The sequence below is a fragment of the Amphiura filiformis genome, chromosome 17 (genome assembly GCF_039555335.1).
Source record: "Amphiura filiformis chromosome 17, Afil_fr2py, whole genome shotgun sequence".
In the NCBI taxonomy this organism is placed as follows: domain Eukaryota; kingdom Metazoa; phylum Echinodermata; class Ophiuroidea; order Amphilepidida; family Amphiuridae; genus Amphiura; species Amphiura filiformis.
In genome coordinates, this window is record NC_092644.1 from 5,309,471 (window position 1) to 5,332,245 (window position 22,775).

At 38.1% G+C, this 22,775-nt stretch overlaps 1 protein-coding gene across 1 annotated transcript in view; it reads left to right on the forward strand.

The window, feature by feature from the left end:
- Window positions 1-22,775, forward strand: part of LOC140136842 (serine/threonine-protein kinase greatwall-like) — a 34,324-nt gene continuing 11,549 nt past the window's right edge. The window contains exons 1-7 of the mRNA XM_072158441.1: window positions 1-201; window positions 4,998-5,053; window positions 5,498-5,687; window positions 7,990-8,129; window positions 9,833-9,921; window positions 12,103-12,215; window positions 16,812-17,226. Of these exons, the coding sequence (XP_072014542.1) occupies window positions 142-201; window positions 4,998-5,053; window positions 5,498-5,687; window positions 7,990-8,129; window positions 9,833-9,921; window positions 12,103-12,215; window positions 16,812-17,226 (1,063 nt within the window). The 5' untranslated portion in view covers window positions 1-141. The remainder of the gene's footprint in view (window positions 202-4,997; window positions 5,054-5,497; window positions 5,688-7,989; window positions 8,130-9,832; window positions 9,922-12,102; window positions 12,216-16,811; window positions 17,227-22,775) is intronic.

Genomic DNA, 22,775 nt, shown 5'->3' on the forward strand with positions numbered 1-22,775 from the left:
AATTCGAAAGAGAAATCAGCTGATGATTTCGTGTCGGATTTTCACAGTCAGATTCCACGATTCTTACTGATGGTTATCACAAAATGATGATATAATTTAGTTGTTGGGAGCTTAACTCTCACTATCTCTCTGTTATTAAACATGGAATTGCTTAAAGATGGGGCGATTCCCCAATCAAATGTAGAGAACGCAACAATAAAGGTAGGGTGTTGAATTCGACATGCATGCTATACAATATGCTATAAAATAATATAGGTCATGTATACTAAAATGCAGAAAACCTTAGACGAGCGCGTATTGTAAGGATACATCAGCGTATATACTGCGTTGCCGCACTTGTCTCTGATTGGCTGCTAAGGCGATATATTGTTGCTGAGTGGAAATTTATGAATGAACTGTGCGCCGTACGCGTTGTTAGCGCCGAATTTGCAACATCACGGTAGTCGCGCTCGTAAAAGGTTTGCTGCATTTTAGTATAGCAGTCATAGACTTTAAGTATACAAATACAACATGTTTTGAGGGGAAGAAGTCAAAACTACTGGTCCCTCGGTGTTGGATGATTTGACTACTTCCCGAGGCGCCAGCGGAGGGAAGTAGTCAAATCATCCAACACCGAGGGACCCAGACAGGGCCTAATTCTGCATAAAACCGGGCAACGTTATTTCTATAGATCTGCTGCGCATTCAAATTGCATTGTATTGCATCGTAATTTCATTTGTGTCTATGCTAATTATGTTTACACAACATGAACTTCGTGTTTTCAAGCAAATTAAGCTGATAATAGGTGATCGAAAGCGATCGGAATGTTACAAAAGTACAGATCGCATTCAGCTTACTTCATATGAGATCATCTTTGGAAAAATACGGCATAATTTGTCTTGGTGTTTGCGGAATGCCATGCAGTAAAATATTAATACGTTGCGGCAAATCATGATTGACAACTAACAATCGGCATGTCCTTCAGTATCCTCCACTGTCAATTTCTTATCCACTCACTAATCCTCACAAAAGCTTTGTGTTGATTACGTAATGTGTGAGGCAAATTGCAATAAGTACAATGAAATAATGAGTAGAGCGGGCTCCGAGGCGGGTTTCTTCTTCATCTTACGTAACAGTATTGTACACCAAAAAAAACCGGAAGCTTGTCGTTTGGAGCTCTAGCTGAAATACAGCAAGATAATGTAAGGCCAAGTAAAATAAAATACAAGTTTCTCGTCCCGCCCGCCTCCTTTTTTGGCACGCCTCTTTGTTTACTATTTACTATTTAAAAAAAAAAAAAAAAAAATTTTTTTTTTTTTTTTTTTTTTTTTGAAAAAGTTTTTAACTGTCTGTTTTTCCTACCCTTGCACAAACTCTAAACCACCCCAAACCTTACTACATGTATACAAACCCACCCAAGCCCAACTAGCCAAACACCCTTGACCCAACCCCCAAAAGGGAATTAGGGGTGAAATTGATTTCACCCCAAAATCGGACCTATATTTAGCTTTTAAACTTAGTAAATGCATGAATATATTAATAGTTTCAATTACTGTACTTTATTTAGCCTCATCTCATCTCATGGCAATTTTTATGGCTAATTATAGGAAGGAGAAACCTTTCACAAAATTTTGGAAATTAGAAAAAAAATTCTAAAATTCTAAAAATACACGAAAAATACATTCAAGTACAAAAGCTTTTTTCTTCTGGGTAAGAATTTTTTTCTTACATGCCACAGCTTTTTTCTTGCAGGTTAGAAATTTGATAAATAGGCCCATGCATGCATTTTGTATATGATGACCTATTTATCAAGTTTCTAACATGCAATAAAAAAGCTTTTGCGCTCGAATGTATTTTTTTGGTATTTTTAGAATTTTAGAAAAAAATTAAATTTCCAAAATAATATGAAAGGTTTCTCTTTTATTTTAGCGATAAAAATAACAATTTCGATGAATTGAGGCAAAATAAAGTAATTAAAAATTTAACACATTCATGCATTTTAAAACATTAAATATATAGGTCTGATTTTCAGGTGAAATCAGTTCTCCCCTAATTCCCTTTTGGGGGGTAAGGGCAAGGGTTTTGGATAAAAAGGTTAGTTTGGCTTGGGTGGGTGTATATTTGGGAATGGGTTAGAGTTTATGTAAGGGTAGGAAAATGTTCGGTATCGGTTTAAGTTTGGTATTGATTTCAAACCGATATAAACCAGGAAATTGGGTACCGGGGTATATCGAATATGCCTATTGTCAAGCTGAACAAATGTACATTTTCACTGTTTCTGAATTTTGAAAGATGCTTAGCAAGCGGACTAAAAATGATTCAAATAATTTGTTTTGTTATACATTGCATCAGTATACTCAAATAGCACAATATCGGTGATTAAACATACATTGATTAGCCATATTTAGCATGGCGGCCATCTTGGAAAAAATAGCAAAAAATTGAAAAATAGTAAATAGTAAAGCCCTGCCTCCTCCTTTTTTTAAAAAGTCCGGACGAGAAACTTGTTTCTTTTTTTACTTGGCCTAAGATAGTAAATGTAAACCTGTATTTTAGGTAGAGTATCTCGAGCTAGAGGGACCAGTAGTTTTGACTACTTCCCCGAACGAAATGAAACATGTTGTATTTGTTTTACTATATATCATAAATATTTTCACTATCACGGTAAAATCGTAAACAAAAGTAAAAAACACACCAGTCAACGTGCCGGCCGGCATGGTAAATAAACTTAATATTTTGCTTACCTGATTTTATTGCGGGTTTATGTTCAATCAATATTTACATTTTGACCTAGATATTATTCTAATTTTCTTTTTCGGCTTTCAATAAATAACATTTTGTTTCATAAAACGTCAAATTCGTGTGTTATTATCCATCAGTAATCTCGGCAAAATAACTGAGTGAGCCTAGCATAACAAAAGAATCGGTTGTCCAGGTTGCTAACTGTTGGGGCACAACAGAAATCACAGCAGTCTCATCTGATTTTTCCCCATCCACGATGACAGTTTGGGTTCTGTTTGTGAGCCAATCTGTTATCCAAGTTAATGTTTCTCCCCGAATACCATACCAGTTGAGTTTGTGCAAAAGTCTTTGGTGAGGCACCGAATCAAAGGTCTTTGTGAAGTCCAATATGAGGTAGTCAATCTGTTCACGGTTGTCTAACCCATTTGCGAGATCTTCTATGGTGGATAACAGCTGGGCTTCACAGCTGTGTCTTTTGCGGAAACCATGCTGAGTTGGAGAAAGTATACCATGCTGATCAAGGTGCTGTCTGATATTACTTACTGGCCAAGATGACAGGTGACACTCCTCAAAGATACCGGGTGGTAGTTGGCTGGATCACTCCTTTCCCTTTTCTTGAATATGGCAGACACATTAGCTTTTTTCCAGTCGGATGGCAAGTCTCCTGTTCTTAGTGATTGACAAAAGATTTCTTGCAGTATTGGGGCCAAGACAGTAGCAAAGTTCTTCAGCATCCATGTTGATACCTGATCAGGGCCTAGATGGCCTTTTTAGGATTTAAAGAGGCAAGAAGTTTCTCAACTCCGTTGACCATGTTGACAGTTATGTTAATGTCAGGCATTGACGCTGTGGTATACGGTCCCTTTGTTGGAGTGGAGATCATGTTTTCAATTGTGAAAACAGACTTGTATTGCTGGGCAAGAACTTCTGCTTTGCTTGGCTGATCAACTTGTTCTCCCATATTAAAGATGGTATACCAATTTTAACTAAAAACATGTGTCAAAACTTTACATTATCAATGTACGTCGAGGGGTGACACCCCTAACTGAATTAATATTTTCATTCTTATTTTGCTTGTTACACCCTGTATATTATATGGGTCACCCTGTATAATTACTCCCATTGTATGGTTTCTGAAATCGTGTATATGCTCTCAGAATATATACTTTTATTGGGTTCTAACATAAACTTTTGAAGTTATAGTACCAGACCTGTAGAAGCATGTGATTTGTTTGAAAAATACACATGCAACGTAACTGGTGCCCAACATAAAAAACATGACCATAAGTGTGGAGCTCCTAGCCTCTCTTCAGGTCTCTTTGATACTATCATCCTCGATAGCTTAAACCTCTCCAGATGTCGTAAAATATTAATATTGACAAGTCATAAAATATTAATATTGACAAGTCAATAATTAACAACCTGTTTCACCTCTCCATATATTCATACATTAGTCACCTGTGTTATCATATTATATTTTGTAGTGAAAAATGATGACAAATGTGTAATTTGCAATCATTTATGGAGCAACGATTTCTTTGTACCGACGGCTACGTACATGTATGTATGTGAATGCACATTAAACACATATAAACACATACACACACCTGAGGCTGTTGGAACTTGTTGGAGTTTCAATTGTTGGAACTGGTCTCAATCTAGCTCCTGTATGAGTTCATTTACACTAGTTAGTCTTCCAGTCGTATTTATTATGCACCATATGTGCTGCCCTTCTTTGTATTTTGCCTACTTTGTTTTTTTTATTTTAATGGTTCTTTTATTAGTTTTTCTATGGCTATATTTCTTTTCAAAGCTAAATTTGACCAATATTTTTCTTACTTAGAAGTTAGAAGAATATCATTACTGTAAACTCATAATATTTATAACTGTCCATTCCTGCATCAACATTTCCAATAAACTTGGGGTCTTATGCCTGCTATTGCCTGTAAATATACAGTCTTTCTAATTGAATCATTTTCCATGGTGTATCTTGCATATTGAAGGTCTGAAGTGAAGTATCTTTCCACATGACCAATGTTCATTGCCTACATACCTATACAGCAGTGAGTCATTAATATATATTTTTCCGGCCGACCCATCGACCCACCCCAAAAATCCCACTGGAGGACAAGCAAACAATTTTTTTTTGCATTATCTTAGGCAGTCTTAAAATATGTATGTACCGTACCTCCCCTCTTGATAATAACATGTTTTAGAAAAAAAAAAAAATTTTAAAGCTGATCTGAGTGATCTCTTAATTCTTTTCTTTTCCTCAGGCACCAAGCATTGAAGATTTCCGTGTAATAAAACCAATAAGCCGTGGGGCATTTGGGTAAGTACACAGCCAATTAAAGGTGGATGGTCAGATATTTTTGTATCATGTTTTGTACATGTACCTCATATTGAGGCCTGCACCAAAATTATTTTATTCTCAAGTTCTGAGGTAAGCCGTTTTGATATTAGAAGTAAAAACGTGCTTCACAACGGCCCATAGAATGGTATGCGTGGTATACCACAATTGGGGATGACCGGATGAAGCTAGCACTTTTTCATCCATTACATCTAAACAGAATATATTTTAGGCCTAAATTCACTGGGATTATGAAAAAAATATGAGCTTTCTTCCAATGTCAAAATCTCTATTTTGATAGGAAAAATGGGGATGAGGATATAAATCAGGTCACCCATCTTTAAGTAAGCTAAAAGTACAATTTACAGTTATATCAAACATCACTTCTCTGTTTTAATATTTATTTCTTCAATCTGTTACTTATAGCAAGGTGTACCTAGGCTTCCGCAACGGGAAAGATGAGATCTATGCAATCAAGGTCATGAAGAAAGCCGACATGGTCAACAAGAACATGGTTGGGCAGGTTACGGCAGAACGCAATGCTTTGGCACTCTCTAAGAGTCCTTTCATTGTCAACCTTTTCTACTCTATACAATCTGCACGCTATATCTACTTGGTAAGGAAGTGTATTGAAATTCATACTTGGTGAATTTACATGTGATTGCTTTACAGTACTCCAGACAACGGCACTAGTTTTCAAGTTCATCGTGTTCTGTGTTAGCTTTGCGTTAGTTGGTGCATGTACATACTTTTACGCACACGATCAAAGTGGCGCGTATGTACATGCAAGAAACAACGCCAATGCAGCACATGCTGAACTTCAAAGCTAGTGTCAGTGACTCAAAGTAGATACTGTAGTGATGGGTTGCTTTTAAAAAGGATCATAAAAATTTAGAGCGATTACCGAATAGGGTGAAACTCTACTAGTCTCATTACAAGACTGCACTATCCAACCCGAAACCCTAAACTTTCGTAAATGAGGACTGGACTCGAGTCTAGCAAGTTGCACCCTTCAAATTGGAAGCTGTTAACCCAAGAGTAAAAATAAACATTAATAATTATGTTAGAGATCACAATCACACTGTTATAATCCACATGGTTTCTATGTTTACTTCATCAAACGATTTTTCTTTATTATCAGTTTTCGAGGGGTACCCATATGCTCGATCCAAAAATAGAGAGACTATATAGCACTACTACACTGTAACCTGGTACCTCTTCTAGTCCTGCTAGGGATATCAAATTCACCTCTTCTAGTCTCCAAAGGGGTAGCAAATATTTCTGATTCCATGCTCATGTATCTTATTTTTTTGAATTTTTAATAAAAAAAATAAAACAAAATGTGGCTTTTAGACTTTCTAAAGTTGTTTCTGGTACAATACTGCACATTTTTGTGCACTTGGTCTTATAATGTAGTCCTGTTAGGGGTATGTTTTTAATCAAATTTCTATTAATTTTATAGCAATCTGGCCCACTAGGGGTATATTTTTACTTAACACTAGGCCTCCAGGAACCCTGGATCTAGCATGGGTACCCAGAAAATCCATGAGACCCTCCCCTCCCCCCGGATCAATTTAATGTTGGTATTTTTATCAATCAATTCTGGGTACAACTTTCTTTTGTCCATATGACAGTATTGTATCCATGATCTGATATCTTATCCTTGGATGGGCGTAGCTTTTGTAGGGTTAGATTTCAGTAAGTTTGTATTCGCGGTCAAAGTGATGTAATCGGATTTACTACCATGTAGCAATAGGTGAAAGCAATCTTTGTACATGTATATCGCCCTGCAGTACAAGCAGGTTACACTCATCACCTGTGTATGTCTGCAATCATAGATACCGCTCTTTTCAAAGATACTAATCTTACAGGTGATCAGCATGATATATGAATATTCTATATGAGGACAGGGAGAATGCTTAATTCTTAATTCTATAGAATTACGATCCAGGTCTTTATCTCTGCTCTTTGACATCTATGGCTCTATGCAGACGTACCACGTTAAACGGTATTATATACTTCATTAATATATTCTTGTTCATTGATTGGTTAAAAGTGGATCACATGACCAAAAATAGTTCTACCATCAGTTCTCATATACGTAAATAGTCTCTAAGCCATAAATAGTATTTTCAATGTACCGGATGAGCCGTAAATAGTACCTCCAAGCAGTAAATAGTAGTTTTGACCATGCCTTCGGCGTGCTTGCGCATTTGATCGCGAGGAACGGTTCCCGCATGCCGAAACTGCCATAGCGTGATTTCGCTGCTGTAATTGGTTAGCCCGATTTTAGCCTATTCGATTTTTTTTTGAAGGGCAAAATATAGATTGTGCTTAAATTGGTTTTGCTATTCACTCAGGATAGAAACGTCAAATAATTTTCTTTTTTAGCCAATCAATAAACAAAGAATATATTAATGAAGTATATAAAACAAATACTGCCTTTATTCAAAGTTCTGGTTAAAACTATGGTCCCTCGTTGAGATCAATTAATACTATTGATCTCACCTCGGGCCTATAGTTTAACCAGAACCTCTCATGGCAGTATATGTATAATAATACAGTGTGATATATGTGACACGATCTGGTCCATGGGGGCCAAAGGAGGCTACTATAGCTATTACCTTATACTTATACAAACATTAGGCTATCATATACTGAAAACACCATTGGTCATTGGTATATTTTGTTCTAAAGTTATGAAGTTTTGTGATGTCTATTTTCTTATGTATTTATTGTTTTATACTCCATTTTTTTGTTTAATTTTAATTTCAAATTTGCTGCCTTTGGCCCCCATGGATCAGATCGTGTCACATATTCAAAAATTCTTTTCACCTATATTATGGTAGTTAATCCGATTATTACATCACTTTGACGGCGAATTATAAATTGGTTCATTTTGCATGTTTCAATTGCAGGTCATGGAGTACCTTATTGGCGGCGATGTCAAGTCTCTCTTACACGTGTGCGGTTATTTTGATGAAGACATGGCTGTAATGTACACGGCAGAAGTAGTGTTAGCATTGCAATATCTACATAGTCATGGCATTATTCACAGGTAAAAGGGGGCCCCAGGGGACCATATCTTTGTGGAAAATTCACCATTCATATCAGGGGGATCAGATGCGTTATCACCATTTTTGACGTCACCATTTGATTATAACACATAATCATGAATTCTTCAAAAACAATTCTAAATGTGTTATATGGTGTCCAAACAAAATTATGTTAATTTAACCCCATGAGAACTACCTGCCGATTGGCCAAAAAGAAGTTTTCATTATCAATTGGCCCATTCGGCAATATTGTTAGAATAATTTCACCACGCAAAAAAATTGGGGTGAATTATTTGCAAAGCTCCATTCTGATTAGTGATTAAAGTGAAGATATCATGTAATTGACCAATTAGAGGCAATGTTAGATCGGCAGGTAGTGCTCAGGGGATTAAAACTGTTGGGGCACGACAAAGTGCCCAACTGTAAGTATGTTGTCATCCAATTTGTAACTGCTAACCACCTATTTTGAACGGGGCTGTCGGATTTGTAGTTTTGTCAGCCTCGTACGTCGCATGCCGCCTGATTCATATTGCTTTGCTTTGCTTTGCAAACAGGACCTGTAAAATACTTTTAGGGGCACGGTGGTGCAGCGGTACGGGCTCTGCCTTGCAATCAGTGGATTGCTTGTTCGTATTGTGCTCTTGGGCAAGGCACTTTACCTTAATTTCCTCTCTACCCAGGGGTGAAATGGGGAGCTGTTATGAATATTGTCCATTGAGCGCTGCCCAAAGGTATTAGCATGCCTTGGGCATTGCATGGCAGCTGACATAATCTAACGACAGCGGAATAAATGTAAAACGCTTTGGTACATGTGCTCATGTGAAAGGTGCTGTATTTTTATACCAACATTTTATTTTATTTAAAAAAAATTTTAGTAGCTGCTCTTGAAAGATTTAGTTAAAATCAAATACTTTTCAGGATACGATATCTATTGCAATATTAGCTGAAAGACTCCTTTTACCACAGAAACAGAAATCCAGACAACAGGCTTTGTTCAGGCATGGCATTCATGGGGACAAAGTTTTGATTATACAGAGATTTTTTAAACAGTTCTTTGTTTTTGTTTTGATCAGAATGCATGTAGAACTAAACGCTGCAATACTCCCACATTGGGTGCTTCATGAAAGAAATTTGCCAGCGAAGTGTTACATGTAATCCAATTATCACTATGCCAACTGGATCACGCTTTTGAGTACTGCACCACGATTGAAATGATCGCAACACAAAGTCTATGGCATGTACTATCAATTCCAAAAGATGTGTGACCCAGTTACCTGGGGGTTATGTAACCACTTCACTGGCGAATTATGGGTTTGGGGAGAGTTGACCAAATTGAGCGTAGTACCATTGTATTTCAATTTTCAATGCTGGATGGCAGCATTGAAATAAATATGAAAAGGTGGGTGGCAAAACAATGGGCTATTCCGGTTAAAATCCATACACCCCCTATGGAAGAAATCTCCCACACAGGGGGGTGTAGATTGCAAATGGAGTCACCCAATCAGATAGCCCCATTTGAAATTCACACTCCTGTGTGGAAGATTAAGGTCATGTTTTCTATAGGGGGTGTATGGATTTTAACTGGGATAGCTCAATGAGTGATGGTTGGCACATACTAGTTGGGACCCACTTTCACCAGGACACTCGACCTGTAGCATCTTGATGTTATTAAATGTAGTTTTGTCATGTGTATTATTTGATACAGGGATTTGAAACCAGACAACTTGCTGATAGCCAATGATGGTCACATTAAACTCACAGATTTTGGACTATCACATCTTTCACTCAATAGAAGTAAGTTGACAATAATGAAGACATTGTTTCATTGCATGATAGAGCATGTGATTTAATGAGTAAGTGACTGATTATTTTAGGATAAATTCAGTAACATACACAACTAGATTTCGTGGTTCTTGGGTTGGGTAATTCTCGTGATAGGACTCTTTACCCAACACCCGACAGTGCCGTTACCCATATAGGCCTACCTGCCCTGACCTTTTAAACTATACTATGATATACGTTTCTCAATGATCAAGACCCAATTAGACACAATAATCAACTTAGTAGGGGTAATAGGTTAGGGTTAGGATTTAAGTTTCTCCTATTCAAATGTTAACCCCGGAAATAGTTCTGCTGTAATAGACCTCTGCACGTCGTGTGCCGTATATGTGTGGAAATGATCCTATGAGATGCAACTGCACGATTAGCCACACTGTAATGCTTTCCGATGCTCGCACTTCGCCCGTCGGTACTCTGCGTACTACGCGATAGCGCACCGCGAGTACGCGTTAGCGAGCCGCGCGTACGCGATAGCGCGCGGACAGAGGGACGGACACGCCGTGATTAGTATTATGATGGGCTATTCCATTTAAAATCTACACTCCTCCTGTGGAAGATTTTGGAAATATCTTCCACAGGGGGAGTATGAATTTAAAATGGAATGAACACATTAGGCAGCTCCATTTGAATTAAATTACCCTTACTAAGCCTGGGAGTAATACCTGGGAAATCAAAAATACTCAAAGGACATTATTATCATATGTTGACCAGCCTTCCCCTGACCCAGTTTGCATGAAATGTAAAAGAAAGCTTTTGTTTAAGGCCAGAGTAATGGGAGACACATTCGTCCATGCCCGAATTTGAGATTTCTTGATATTTATCAACACTAAGATGTATTCTTTCACTTGAAGCTGATAAAATACAACTTTCTAATATTTACTCGTATTTTTGCTTGATTTATTTCACTCTTTTCAACTTTAAAAAGTCACATGGCTCAAGACAGCTGAGTAAATTGGCAGGAAATAATGAGTCAGAAATGCGCGAATGCGTAATATTGTGATTACGCGCGCGATTCGTGTTGTGTGACGCGGCGCAACTCTGCGCGTATGCACAACGCAGTCAAGGCGCATTCAGTATGTTGTTAACGCCAGCAAATGTGGTGTAAACAAAACAAAATTTGCAGTCAAAATGCCACTTAGATTTTTTAATTATTTTGAATTTTGGCGCACTGAAAGCAGACATACTAGATTCATTGATGCAAAAAGATGCATATTTAGACCATGCACCAGATACAGCTTTTACAAGCGTGAAAGTCTTACCGTTTTAAAATATAAGGACGTTTTGTGCATAATTTTGACAATTTTTACAAAAACATCGATTTCTCAGAGTTCACTTTTGACAATAGTGCACGATTTTTGTGACAAGATAAATCGAAAAATATGCAAGCAAATGGTAAACTTTTTGCACTATCATTTAGAGTACATCAAATTCTAGGGAAGGTTTTCTCATTTTTTCAAAATATTTGTTTTAAACAAAAATATACACCATTATGTGCAATTTTTAGCTTAATAGAGTGACAAAATTGCTTTTTTCACATGTTTTTTTCAATATTTCGAAAAAAGAGACAAATTTCAAAAAAATTAAAAAAACCTTCCCTAAGTTCATTTATCTTCTTCATGAAAAGCTAACTGAATTTTTTTTACTCCTAACGGATTTTTTTTCTAAGTTGTCACAAAAAAATTAGGGTAAAAAAGTGAATTTTTGTGATTTTTTCAAAAACTCAAGATTTTTGAACAAATCTGACGTCACCATGGGATTCCTTGACTCATTTCCTTTCGAAAAATGTATAGTTTTATATACTTTGGACATACAATTCAGAAATAATGATGCTCGAAAAGGTCCATGTTCTCTCCCATTACTCTGCCCTTAACTTGTTTACATGAAATATTTGGCAGGTATATATATATAATTACTACTGTTTTATTTGGAGCCCATAAAAAAAAAAAAATAAGTGCAAATTTTGCATTCCACTTTGAATTGATCCCTGGTGGTACTTGTACCCATGTACCAGCCCATAAGTTACATAGGGTACCCGGGCATAAAATTACCTGAAAATCATAGTCTTACTCCAGACTATTTCCCATACCACCTTCAGCAGTATAAACCAATATTCTGCTACTACTTTAACCATTTCAGGCATTAGTGCATCTGACCTCATGTCAACACCATCACAGACAATTCCTCAACATAAGAAAGACTTCTTCAGAACGCCTGGACAGATTCTATCACTCACAACAGATTTCGCCTTTGTAAGTATAGTATGAATGTAGAGCTAAATATATGATGCAATCAAGCAAAATCAGTCGAACTCGGAAATATCGATTTTGAGTAGAGACTGACCGATCAGATCGGGAGCTTCCTAATCGGGCCGATTATTAGCTTATCGGTAGTGATCTGCATCGGCCGATTTTTCCTTCATCCGCCGATGTAATGCACCGATCACCCAATATCATGAAAGTAATTGTTGAAGCTGAACAAGTATTCATTTATTGGTATATTTCTTTCTTTAAATCAAGCGAAATTTAGCAAAAGAACAAGCTTTGTAGGCGATAAACATATATAAAATCATACCGTGATTCAGGCACGCAGCTGAGATAATCAGGTAATTCCCCGCATGCATATGTACAATTGTAGTTCTTACTTCCGGGTTACACACGTGCGTGTCAGATTGGAGAGAGCTCGGGCCGTGTGCAAAACTCAACACTTCCGGGTTACACACGTGCGTGTCAGATTGGAGAGAGCTACGGGCCGCGTGCAAAACTCAACATGGAACTGGTTGTTCAATTTCAATGGGGTTTTCTGCAAAATTCAAAATTTATGTCTTTTACTATTCTATAAGAAACTGAAAATTTAATATTTCCGAATCCGACTGATTTTGCTTGATCGCATCACATATGTTTCCTTTTCGAAATTTGTGGGGCTGACCTACATGTCTCATTCTTAGGTACTTTGTCCTGAAGAAGTTAGAGCTAAGCTTGACAGTTCCAACTTTGAAAAAAAACCCTGATTATCGTATTGGTCCGAGTATAGTCCCACCCGTTTTTTAGGTGAAAATTTTTCACAATTGGGGGGTGGGATTATATATCAAAGTTGTTTTTTTTGGTTTTGGAGTGTCCCTGGACCTAGACCTAGATGCTAGGATCATTCATGGTTGACCTTAAAAAAAAGAAAAATTCAAGATGTTTTGTATTTTTAATATGAAAATTGATAATTTGTATTATTATTATTATTTTATTATTTATTCTTTCTTTATTGAGGGTAATACTGCTTCAGTGACAAGCACTGCTTTTCAAGCAGGCCCTCATTGTATACATGTTATAGCAACAAAATATATTACGATACACAATATTTACAAAAATAGCATACATAATATACTAGTATTACAAATAAGTATAATGGTATCATCAAATACAAGAAAATTATAAATACCATGATTCAAAATACAGAAATACAATAATTATATTTATACAAAAAATAAGCAAGCAAATGAACAAAATGTAGATAAAGACAGGCCTAAATTTCTTTAATTTTTGACTGAAATTGGCCTAAAGTCATATTTTCCATCTGCGCTCTTACTGTCGGTGGCAAAGAATTCCATGCATAGGCTGCCCTGACGTGAAAAAATACGTTGACCTGAATTTGATTTAAATTTTGGAACAATCAATGTATTAGAAGTATGATTTCTAGTTATATGATTATGGTTATCATGAACAAAATCAAATTGAGAAGTTAAGTATGATGGATATTCATTCTTTAAACATTTGAAAACAGTCATTAATAGAGTATTATGCCATCTTTGATCAAGTTTAACCCACTGCAAAGTATTCATTAAATCATTAGTTGGTGTCCTTATATCTGCTGAGAGAATTATTCTAGCTAAATTATTATGAAGTACCTGAAGCCTATTATGGTACTCTACACTAAAATTTGACCAGACCAGGCTGCCATAATCAAAGTGGGGAATAACAAGAGCATTGGATAACATTACAGTGGTTTTGTATGGAAGGAAATATTTTATACGTTTTATTATACCAGTTCTTTTGGAAATAGTTTTACTAACATTATCAACGTGAGCTGACCAAGACATCTTGCTATCAAATTTTACACCTAGATATTTAAACTCATCTACTCTTTCAATATCATTGTTGTTATATAATAAATGTACATTGTTGAACTTTTCAAGCATTTTGTTTGTACCAAAGATCATAAACTTAGTCTTTTCAACATTTAAAGTGAGTTTGTTTACTTTGAACCATTCAGCTACCCTACTTAGACATGACTCCATTTGAATTTTAAGATCAGATTCAGTTTTAGCTTTACACATTAAAGAGGTATCATCAGCATACATTACAGTTTTACATTCAGACACAGCATTAGGTAAACAGTTAACAAAAATGATAAACAGTAATGGACCTAAAATTGAGCCCTGAGGAATACCAATATCAATTGGCCTAAAGTCAGAAAGAGTTGAGTTAACATTAACAGTTTGTTCTCTGTTGTTTAAGTATGATTTAAACCATAATAATTCATCCCCATATACCCCATATTGTTTAAGTTTCCTAATCAGAATATCATGATTTACAGTATCAAATGCTTTCTTTAAGTCTATAAATAAAACGCCTGTAGCATAACCTGTCATATTTGAATGCATTTTTGAAATCATTAATAGAGTATGACATGAATACAAATTATCAATTTTCATATTAAAATACAAAACATCTTGATTTTTTTATATTTTTAGGTCAACCATGGGGGGGGTTGGACTATACTCGGACGAATACGGTAATTCATACCTGCCAACTACTCTGATTTTCGCGGAGTTACTCCGATTTCCCGAGTTTTAAACCCCCGAAAATCTGAGTACTCCCGATTTTCTGGAAAAAAAAAAAAAAAATTAGTTAGTGGTTTCCATATTAAGGATAACAAACTGTAATTTTTTTGTAATTTTTTTCCAATATTTTTCAAATTAACTGTGATTGATCCTAGCACTTCTGAATACGTCTAGTGGTTCTCCAAAGTCAACAAAAACTTGACATGTTTTTTGTTAAATGGATTTTTTTTTCTGAATTTTTAACTTTGTATTGTGCATCATATCAGTGTCCTATCAGTCACGTAGGCCTTGTTATAAAGCCAAAAAATCGCTTCAACGAATGATCGTTATGTACAAAAGTTGAGGAATCTGCATTTTTCAAAGCACATTTTCTATGTGAAGGAAGCATATTTTTCAAACTTGTAAAAACAGGTCCCAGAATGTTTTTTTTTCACATTTTTTCAAAGGTTGCAGTCATCAAATATGTGTTGAAAGTTTTGCCAGATATGGAGTATAAATACCTCCTCAAATACAAACCTTCAGAATAGGTCTAGAGGTTCTCTAAAGTTGCCAAAAACTTTGAAAAAAATTAAGAAAAAATGGATTAAAAAAAAAAAATGTTCACCTTTGTATTGTGCATCATATCAATGTCCTATCAGTCACGTAGGCCTTGTTATAAAGCCATAAAATTGCTTCAACGAATGATCGTTATGTACAAAAGTATAGGAAACTGCATTTTTAAAAGCACATTTTCTGTGTGAAGGAAGCATATTTTTCAAACTTATAAAAACAGGTCCCAGAATGTTTTTTCACATTTTTTTCAAAGGTTGTAGTCATGTGTTGAAATTGTTGTTAGATATGGAGTATAAATCCCTCCTCAAAGTGTATAAAAGCCTAGGGCTTCATTTTCACCTTGTTCTTTATTGTTGTTTTTCTATAAAATGTGTCTTCTGTGAAGGGGCTTATAAGGGTTTTTACAGTGTAGAAACCCTCTAGCCTGGACCCCCCGCCGTCAGAGGCGATACTACGGGCGCTTCGCGCCCTATGTTCGCCATGTACTCTGTTTTCTAGGTTTTCAATGTTGGCAGGTATGGTAATTGTGATTCCAATCAATTGAGCATATAATTTGCAAGGTTGCCAGTCCAACAGTAAAGTAACCAGCCAATGACTGACAGGCCAGTGTAAAATTATGCCTGTTTGTAATGTAGGGTATCAGTCTGTAGGAATGTCGATTACTCAGGCTATGATCCTCTCAACTATAACAAACAAATACACTTGTTAATAGCTTATCGTGCTGACAATAACATCACAAATGGGCCTACATATGGGTTCGTTAGATAGATCAGAGAAACACTACACCACATACACACACTCAGTCCATTTCATGTTCTCATCTCCATGATATTGTTCTATTCATGCGAGCACTCAAAGCTAAAGATGCAGCTTTGCTCTGGCCCAAACCTTTAGGACATGTTTCCAATAACTTGTTGCTTAAATCATGCCAACTCGATTTAGACACCTATATTTCAGTTAATAGCATAGAGCTTATACCAACTCGCTAGCAGAACTCAACTCGTAGCTTCAACTCCGAGCTTCAACTTTGGGTCGATCCTTCATGCAATTATTTCATATAAGCTAATCCTAACTCTAATCATAACCCTAACCCTAATCATAACCCTAAATTAATCCTAACCCTAACCCTAATTTCGTGTATAATTACATGAAGGAGTAACCCAACTTTGACTCAGGGATGTGAGAGTAAACTCACATCCCTGTTCCAACTGACACGCTAGCTAGCTGTGCACTGACTTATATTTGGCATATAAAACACCGAGGGCAGTATTATTGGAACCATGTGGTATCATACATTTTAGTCCCTGGACGGATCCGTGGCTAAAATGTGTTGACAAGGCAATTTCTGATTATGCATTCAAATCTCTCAACTATTGTACATCCACACATTCTTACAGTAACATGGTTTTGCATAGAATTTAACCAAATATTAATTTTCTTCCCAAATGTTTGTTTACTCCAGGATAGTTCAGTTGGTCACACTCCACTTGCAGCCATGGAAAATAAAACTGGCAACAGAACTAATCTCTCAACTCTCTCTGAAATGGATGTCGATTCCCCACGACTCCAATCAGCAAAGCCCGAATTACAACAAATTATTGAAGGTCAAGAGGAGGTCAAAGGCCATCAGGTCACATCTCGTCAAGACTATGTAGACGGTATTAAGAGTGAGAGCGATAGTGAGAAGGAAAATGCAGAACACGTATCGCCAGTGACAACTTATAGCCGTCCATGTGAGAAGAAAAAACTGAAGTTTGCGATTGATCCCCTGGTTGTGAACTCCGGGTCAAGGGTCACGGCACGGGTGCAGTGGGACAAGTGTCAGATAAGTGGGTCTCCACCACCACTTACTCCTTTGTACAGTGGTGAGCAATCAGGTAAGAATCTTTGAACAAGTTCATTAGGAATGTAAATTTCAACTGTGTATTTTGTTAATTTTGAACAATTCCAAGATGTTTTAACTCACATTTTAGTGATATTTCCCCACTACACTAGTGGTTGCCTCAGACTGGCAACCCATCATGTTGTTGTTGTTGTTGTTGTGGTTCGTTCCGCATGCAGAGCTGGGTCATTGCTTTTGCTTGACCCTGGATTGCTAAAGTTTAATTATATTGTTTGCTGGGTAACTTGATTATTTCTTCAGTTGATTTACTGTTGTGGATGTGGTTTGTAAATGGTGTAGTCTTTTAGTTCCTGATATTGTCTAAGGGTTTGTGTACTTAGTATGTTGATTGACAAATGTTGCTTATCAGTGACATGTTTTTCTGGTTTTAAGTGTTCAAGGAGATTCTGTCGAAGTTTGCTTGTTCTGGGACATTCGGTGAGATCGTGAATGCATTGGCATGAAATGTCTTGTTTGCAGTAGGCGCAAGTTTTGTTCTTATCAATGACTATTCTGCTGGTGTTGGCTTTATCTCTCAATGAGTTGATATCGATTTGTGTTCATCTGGGTAATGTGTTCAGAGCAGCAGTGGCATCTGATGTATTTGGTAGTGAGAATCTCCAGTGGACAGATGTTGACTGGGATGATTCTTGCCGTCTTTGGTGTGCAATGTCATGGATGGAGGCCCTTGCCTGTCGGCGACTTGTTGGTATGATGGTGTCTGTTTGTGATTTGGCAGTACCGGCTTTCGCTGCCACATCTATATCTGCGTCTTCGTTGCCTGGGATACCAAGGTGACTGGGGATCCAGTTAATGATGAAGTTTTTGTTACTGTTTTGTATGTCTGTTTGAATGTCTTTGTTCAGGGCGATGTTGTCTCGATGTGGTTTGCGAATATTGTCAATGGCGCCTTGGCTGTCTGTGTGGATTATAATGTTTGTTTCTGGTTTGCTTTTGGAGTCACGAATTGCTTCTCGAATGGCTGCGAGTTCAGTTTGTACTGTTGAACAGCCATCTGATGCTCTGAATGATTTTGTGATATGTGATGCTACAAAAGCTTATCCAATGTGCCATCTTCGTTGACTGAGCCATCTGTGTAGTAAAGTAGTGGTGGTGCGTTGGTAGAGTGTTCTGCGTCTGCGATGCTCTTGTATGCGACCTCTGACACTTCGTCGGGAGGTGCAGTTGATTTGTTATCATATGGTCGGTGTACTCGAATGTCTGCAAGAGGAGGTGACCAGGGGTCAGGAACCTGCATGGTTTCCGTGACTGGTGGCTGGTTGTCTGTGTTATGAAGGTGCCATGCGTCGGATGTTTTGTATAGCCATGTGTTGTCAGTGAAAACTTCTCTGGACTTGTTTATGCTTGAAGAAAGTTGTTTGTGTGTTCTGGGTTGCGGCAAACCTTATCAGCGAAGATTGCCTGACGGGCTTCGTGTCAGAACTGGAGAAGCATGATGTCTGTTTCAAGTTGGCATGTAGCGGTACAGGACCAGCGTGGAACACCGAGGATGATACGTATAGCTTGATTCTGTAGTTTTTTGAGTTGTTCATATGTTGTCTTTGGAGCAAAGTCATAGTCCATAGTCTAGTATGGGGCGCACAGTTGCTTGGTATACTTTTTTGATGACCTTGGAGTTCGCTCCCCCAGAGAGGCCGCTTATTGCTCTCATGGCATTCAGACGGCATCAAACTCTTGGTTATGTATTTGATGTGACTGGAGAAGTTGAGGTTTTTGTTGATGATGACACCTAGATACTTGTATTCAGAGACCCATTCAATGGCTTCATTGCACAATTTGAGCTGGGAATCTGGTATGCCTTTTTGGAAGCTCATAAGCCTTTGTTTTGGTAGTTGAGAATTTGAGACCTAGTGTGTCTGTGACGTTCTTAAGCGAGTTGAGTGCTTTCTGGCAGCTGCGTACTTGGAAGAGACTATAACCAAGTTGTCAGCGTAGGTAAACGTGTGTGTCATTGGTGGAAGTTGTGTGTTTCTGAGAATGTCATGAATTAGAAAATTGAAGAGAGTTGGGCTGAGTGGGCTGCCTTGTGGGGTGCCGTAACTGCCGTTGTGGAATGTTTGGTATTGTGAGTATGCACCTTGGAATTCGACCCTTGCTTGCCTGTTGGTGAGAAAATCACCGCACCACCCAAAGAGTTTGCCTCCAAGTCCAGCGTTGATCATAGTTTGGATAATGGCGTCTTTGTTCGCGAGTTCAAATGCTTTTTCGAGATCTAGATAGACTGTTGTGACTTTGCGGTGTGATTTTGCGTTCTTTGCACTAGCAATGTGACTGATGAGTGATGCGACTGCGTCTTCTGTGCCTACTCCTTGGCGAAAGCCTAAGAGGTTTGGATGGAATGGCCTAGCCGCGCTGTTGATTCGTCGGAGAACTGTCGATTCCAGATGCATGATAACAGCGAAATAGGCCTAACTGCGTCTTGTGCTGGTTTTGGTATTGCTGTGATGTTGGCCTTTTTCCAAGTTTCAGGAAGAGTCATTTCATCCCAAGACTGGTTGATCATATGAAGAACGAAGGTCTTCAGTGAATCCGGTGCATGTCTGACCATAGAGAAAGAGACTTGGTCTTCTCCAGGGCTGGTGTCTTGTCGGTGTTCAGTTGCATTGTTGAGTTCATGTAATGGGAAAGAAGTGTCGTATGGATGTTCTTTGTGGATTGCTTCTTCTGCCTAAATGTTCTAACACCTGCCAGGGCTTGGAGCTTCTGGCGGACATCAGCAGGGATGTTGTCTGAACTGGATCGATCGGCGAACGTTTTGCGCAGTTCTTCAGCTTTGCTTGTTGGGTCTGGATGTTGTGTTGTTGTTCTGGAGCCATTGACCATTTTGATACGCTGCCAGAGGTCTTTGGCGTTTGTTTGGTTGTTAAGTTTTTCTGTCCATTTTATCCATGAATGTAAATAGCTTTTAAGCATGTTTGACGATGTATGTTGATGGCTTTGGTCAATTCACTTTTGGTGTTTTCAGTAGGTGTTTTCCTATATTGCTTTAGTCTGTAGTTGACCTGTGATTTTCATGGCGTTGTTTCTGTATCAAGCGTTGTGTAGTTTTTGACCTGTTGTTGTTCTACAAAAAATGTAGGTATTGACTTGATTGCTGCTGTGTTGATGATATTCGTAATGTACTGGCATTTATCCTCAAGTGTTTGATTTTCTGTTGGTGGCGGTTGGTGTGACATGGTTTCTTCAACCAGTCAGCTTTGTGTAGTTTCCATCTGGATTTGAAGCATTCCGGAGGTAGAAGTGGTATGTTACGAATAGTTGTCTGGATTGCATTGTGATCACTGACTAGATATGGATGGATTCCCCACTCACATTTAGCAGCAATGTTGTTTGAAGCGATTGTAATGTCGATTCCTTTGTCCGATATGTGTGTTGGTTCGCCTGTGTTTAGTATTGTGTGGCTTGTTGCTGTTTCGATTTGCTCAAGTAGATCTTCCCCTAAACGGTCTTGGGTCAGGCCCCAGACAAGATGGTGAGCATTGAAGTCACCGCATAGAATAGATGACTCCTGATCTGCGGTAGCTTGACTTAGGTCAGGTTTCCCGTCTAAACTGTATATGTTGTGAACAATGAATGTGGAAGATTTTAGATGAATTGAACGCGGATACGGATATGTTCTGTGTTTGGTCCAAAATTGTAGGTGGAACTGACATCTTGGTTTGGTAGATCCCGGTGGATTCCTGTCCAGATGCCATGACAGTTTTCAGATTTTGGGGGGTGATGTATGTCAAAATTTGCGATGTTAAATTTAGAGCACGAGGCGTTATCCTTATATGGTTCAAGGCGAGTGTCTTGTAGGCATACGATGTCGAATTTGCTGTCGAGAATTGAATGTTTAAGTTTTCCGTCGGCTCCTTGGCAGTTAAAGTGTAGCAGGTTGATGTCTCTTTATACTGTAGTTGTCCAAGTTCATCCTCGAGGAGCTGGATGGTGATGTTGAGGAAGTTCAGTAGTGTCTTTGTTTTTGTGCTTACTTGTCTGTTGTTGAATATCTGGACTAGTGATTTGCATGCTGGTAGAATTTGTTTGAATATCTCATTGTTGTCCTGTTTGTTGTTGACTGGTGTTGGCTTGGCATTGTGTGCTGTAGATTGTGTGTTCGCTGTTGACATGGTAACCGGAATGGTGCGTGCTGGTTCTGGTTGTACTGGTGTGTTTTGTTTGATCGGTCGGGTTCCGGCTAGAGCTTCTATCCACGCTGGTTGTGATGCCGGTTGTTGTTTGTTTACTGTGGATGTCTTTGTTGTGTCTTTCTTTGGTGTCGTGGCTATTTGAACTAGTGTTTGCTTGGTCGTATTTTTGTTGGCGGACTGTGTCAGGTTTGTTGTTGAAATTCCGCATTTCTGCTGTCTGGTCGTACATTCCCTTGCTAAATGGCGGTACTGCTGGCATCGGTAACATCTGGTAGGTGCTAGGGTCCAAGGCCGGATCTCGAGTGTTCCTAGAAATGTTGTCTTGACTATGCTCGGTAGTGTCCTGCTTGCCCATGTGACGCGCATTGATGTTGTGCTGTACTATGTCGTACGTGCTTTTTGGTCGTAGACTGTGAGACGCTCTGCCTTCGTGACCTCTGGGATTATATCTATTATGTCTTGTTCTGTGATGTTTACTGGTACTTTGCACAGGACTGCTTGACGAGAGTCTTGCAGGCGCTGTAGTTGGATTGGTTTCGTGCCTGGTGCTGTCATGTTTTGAAGCGTTATCGCTGCTGACGTGTCTTTCGGACGTAGGAGTCGCTGTCCGGTGTTTGATCTGAATACTTTGACCTTGAGGTTCGGGTATGTTTTCTCGAAGGCAACCCATCACATCTGACCGTTTACTTTTATAGGCACCGCCGTAGAGGGTGTGATGAGTTGGTCAAAGATTTTGTTGAGTGTGTAGGCCCCTCATCCTTGCAAGTGAGTGTATTGAATTTCCAGTTAGTATATTGAAAACAACCTTGGTTTTACCTGACAACATATCGAATTTTCTTGTAATGGCAACATCATATGGGGTACTGAGCATGCGCAAATCGTAAAAATGTGTAAAATATAAACTCTGTGGTATCGCATATCGTGTAAATGGTATGCTTAGCCTGAGTCGCTCGGCCTATCTCGAACAAAATCACCATGCGTAGCTTTTCAAAAACGAGAGGATTCATCGTACTATTGTGATCATTTTGATCAGTGGTTCGGTACGCCAGCGAATTCTAAGATCGTACATGGCTTTAAATGTTATTGAAACAACCAAAACCAAAACATGTTTATAACATTTAAAAAAGATTATGTTTTCTGGAATACTTACTCCACCATGGGAAGGGATTCAAAAGGAAACACCGCAGATCCAAATTATTTATTGAGATTAGGCTATATTAAAAACAATCCTTTGTCTCATAGCTCTTGCACGGATAACATTTAGTAAAATCATGAGCATTAGGTTATTTTAAAGTCATACTTTAACTTCTTCACACAAACAAATTGAAAACTTTTAATAGAAATATTTTTGACTCATCCGAGTTAATTTCATCAGCTGACTGGTGGATGA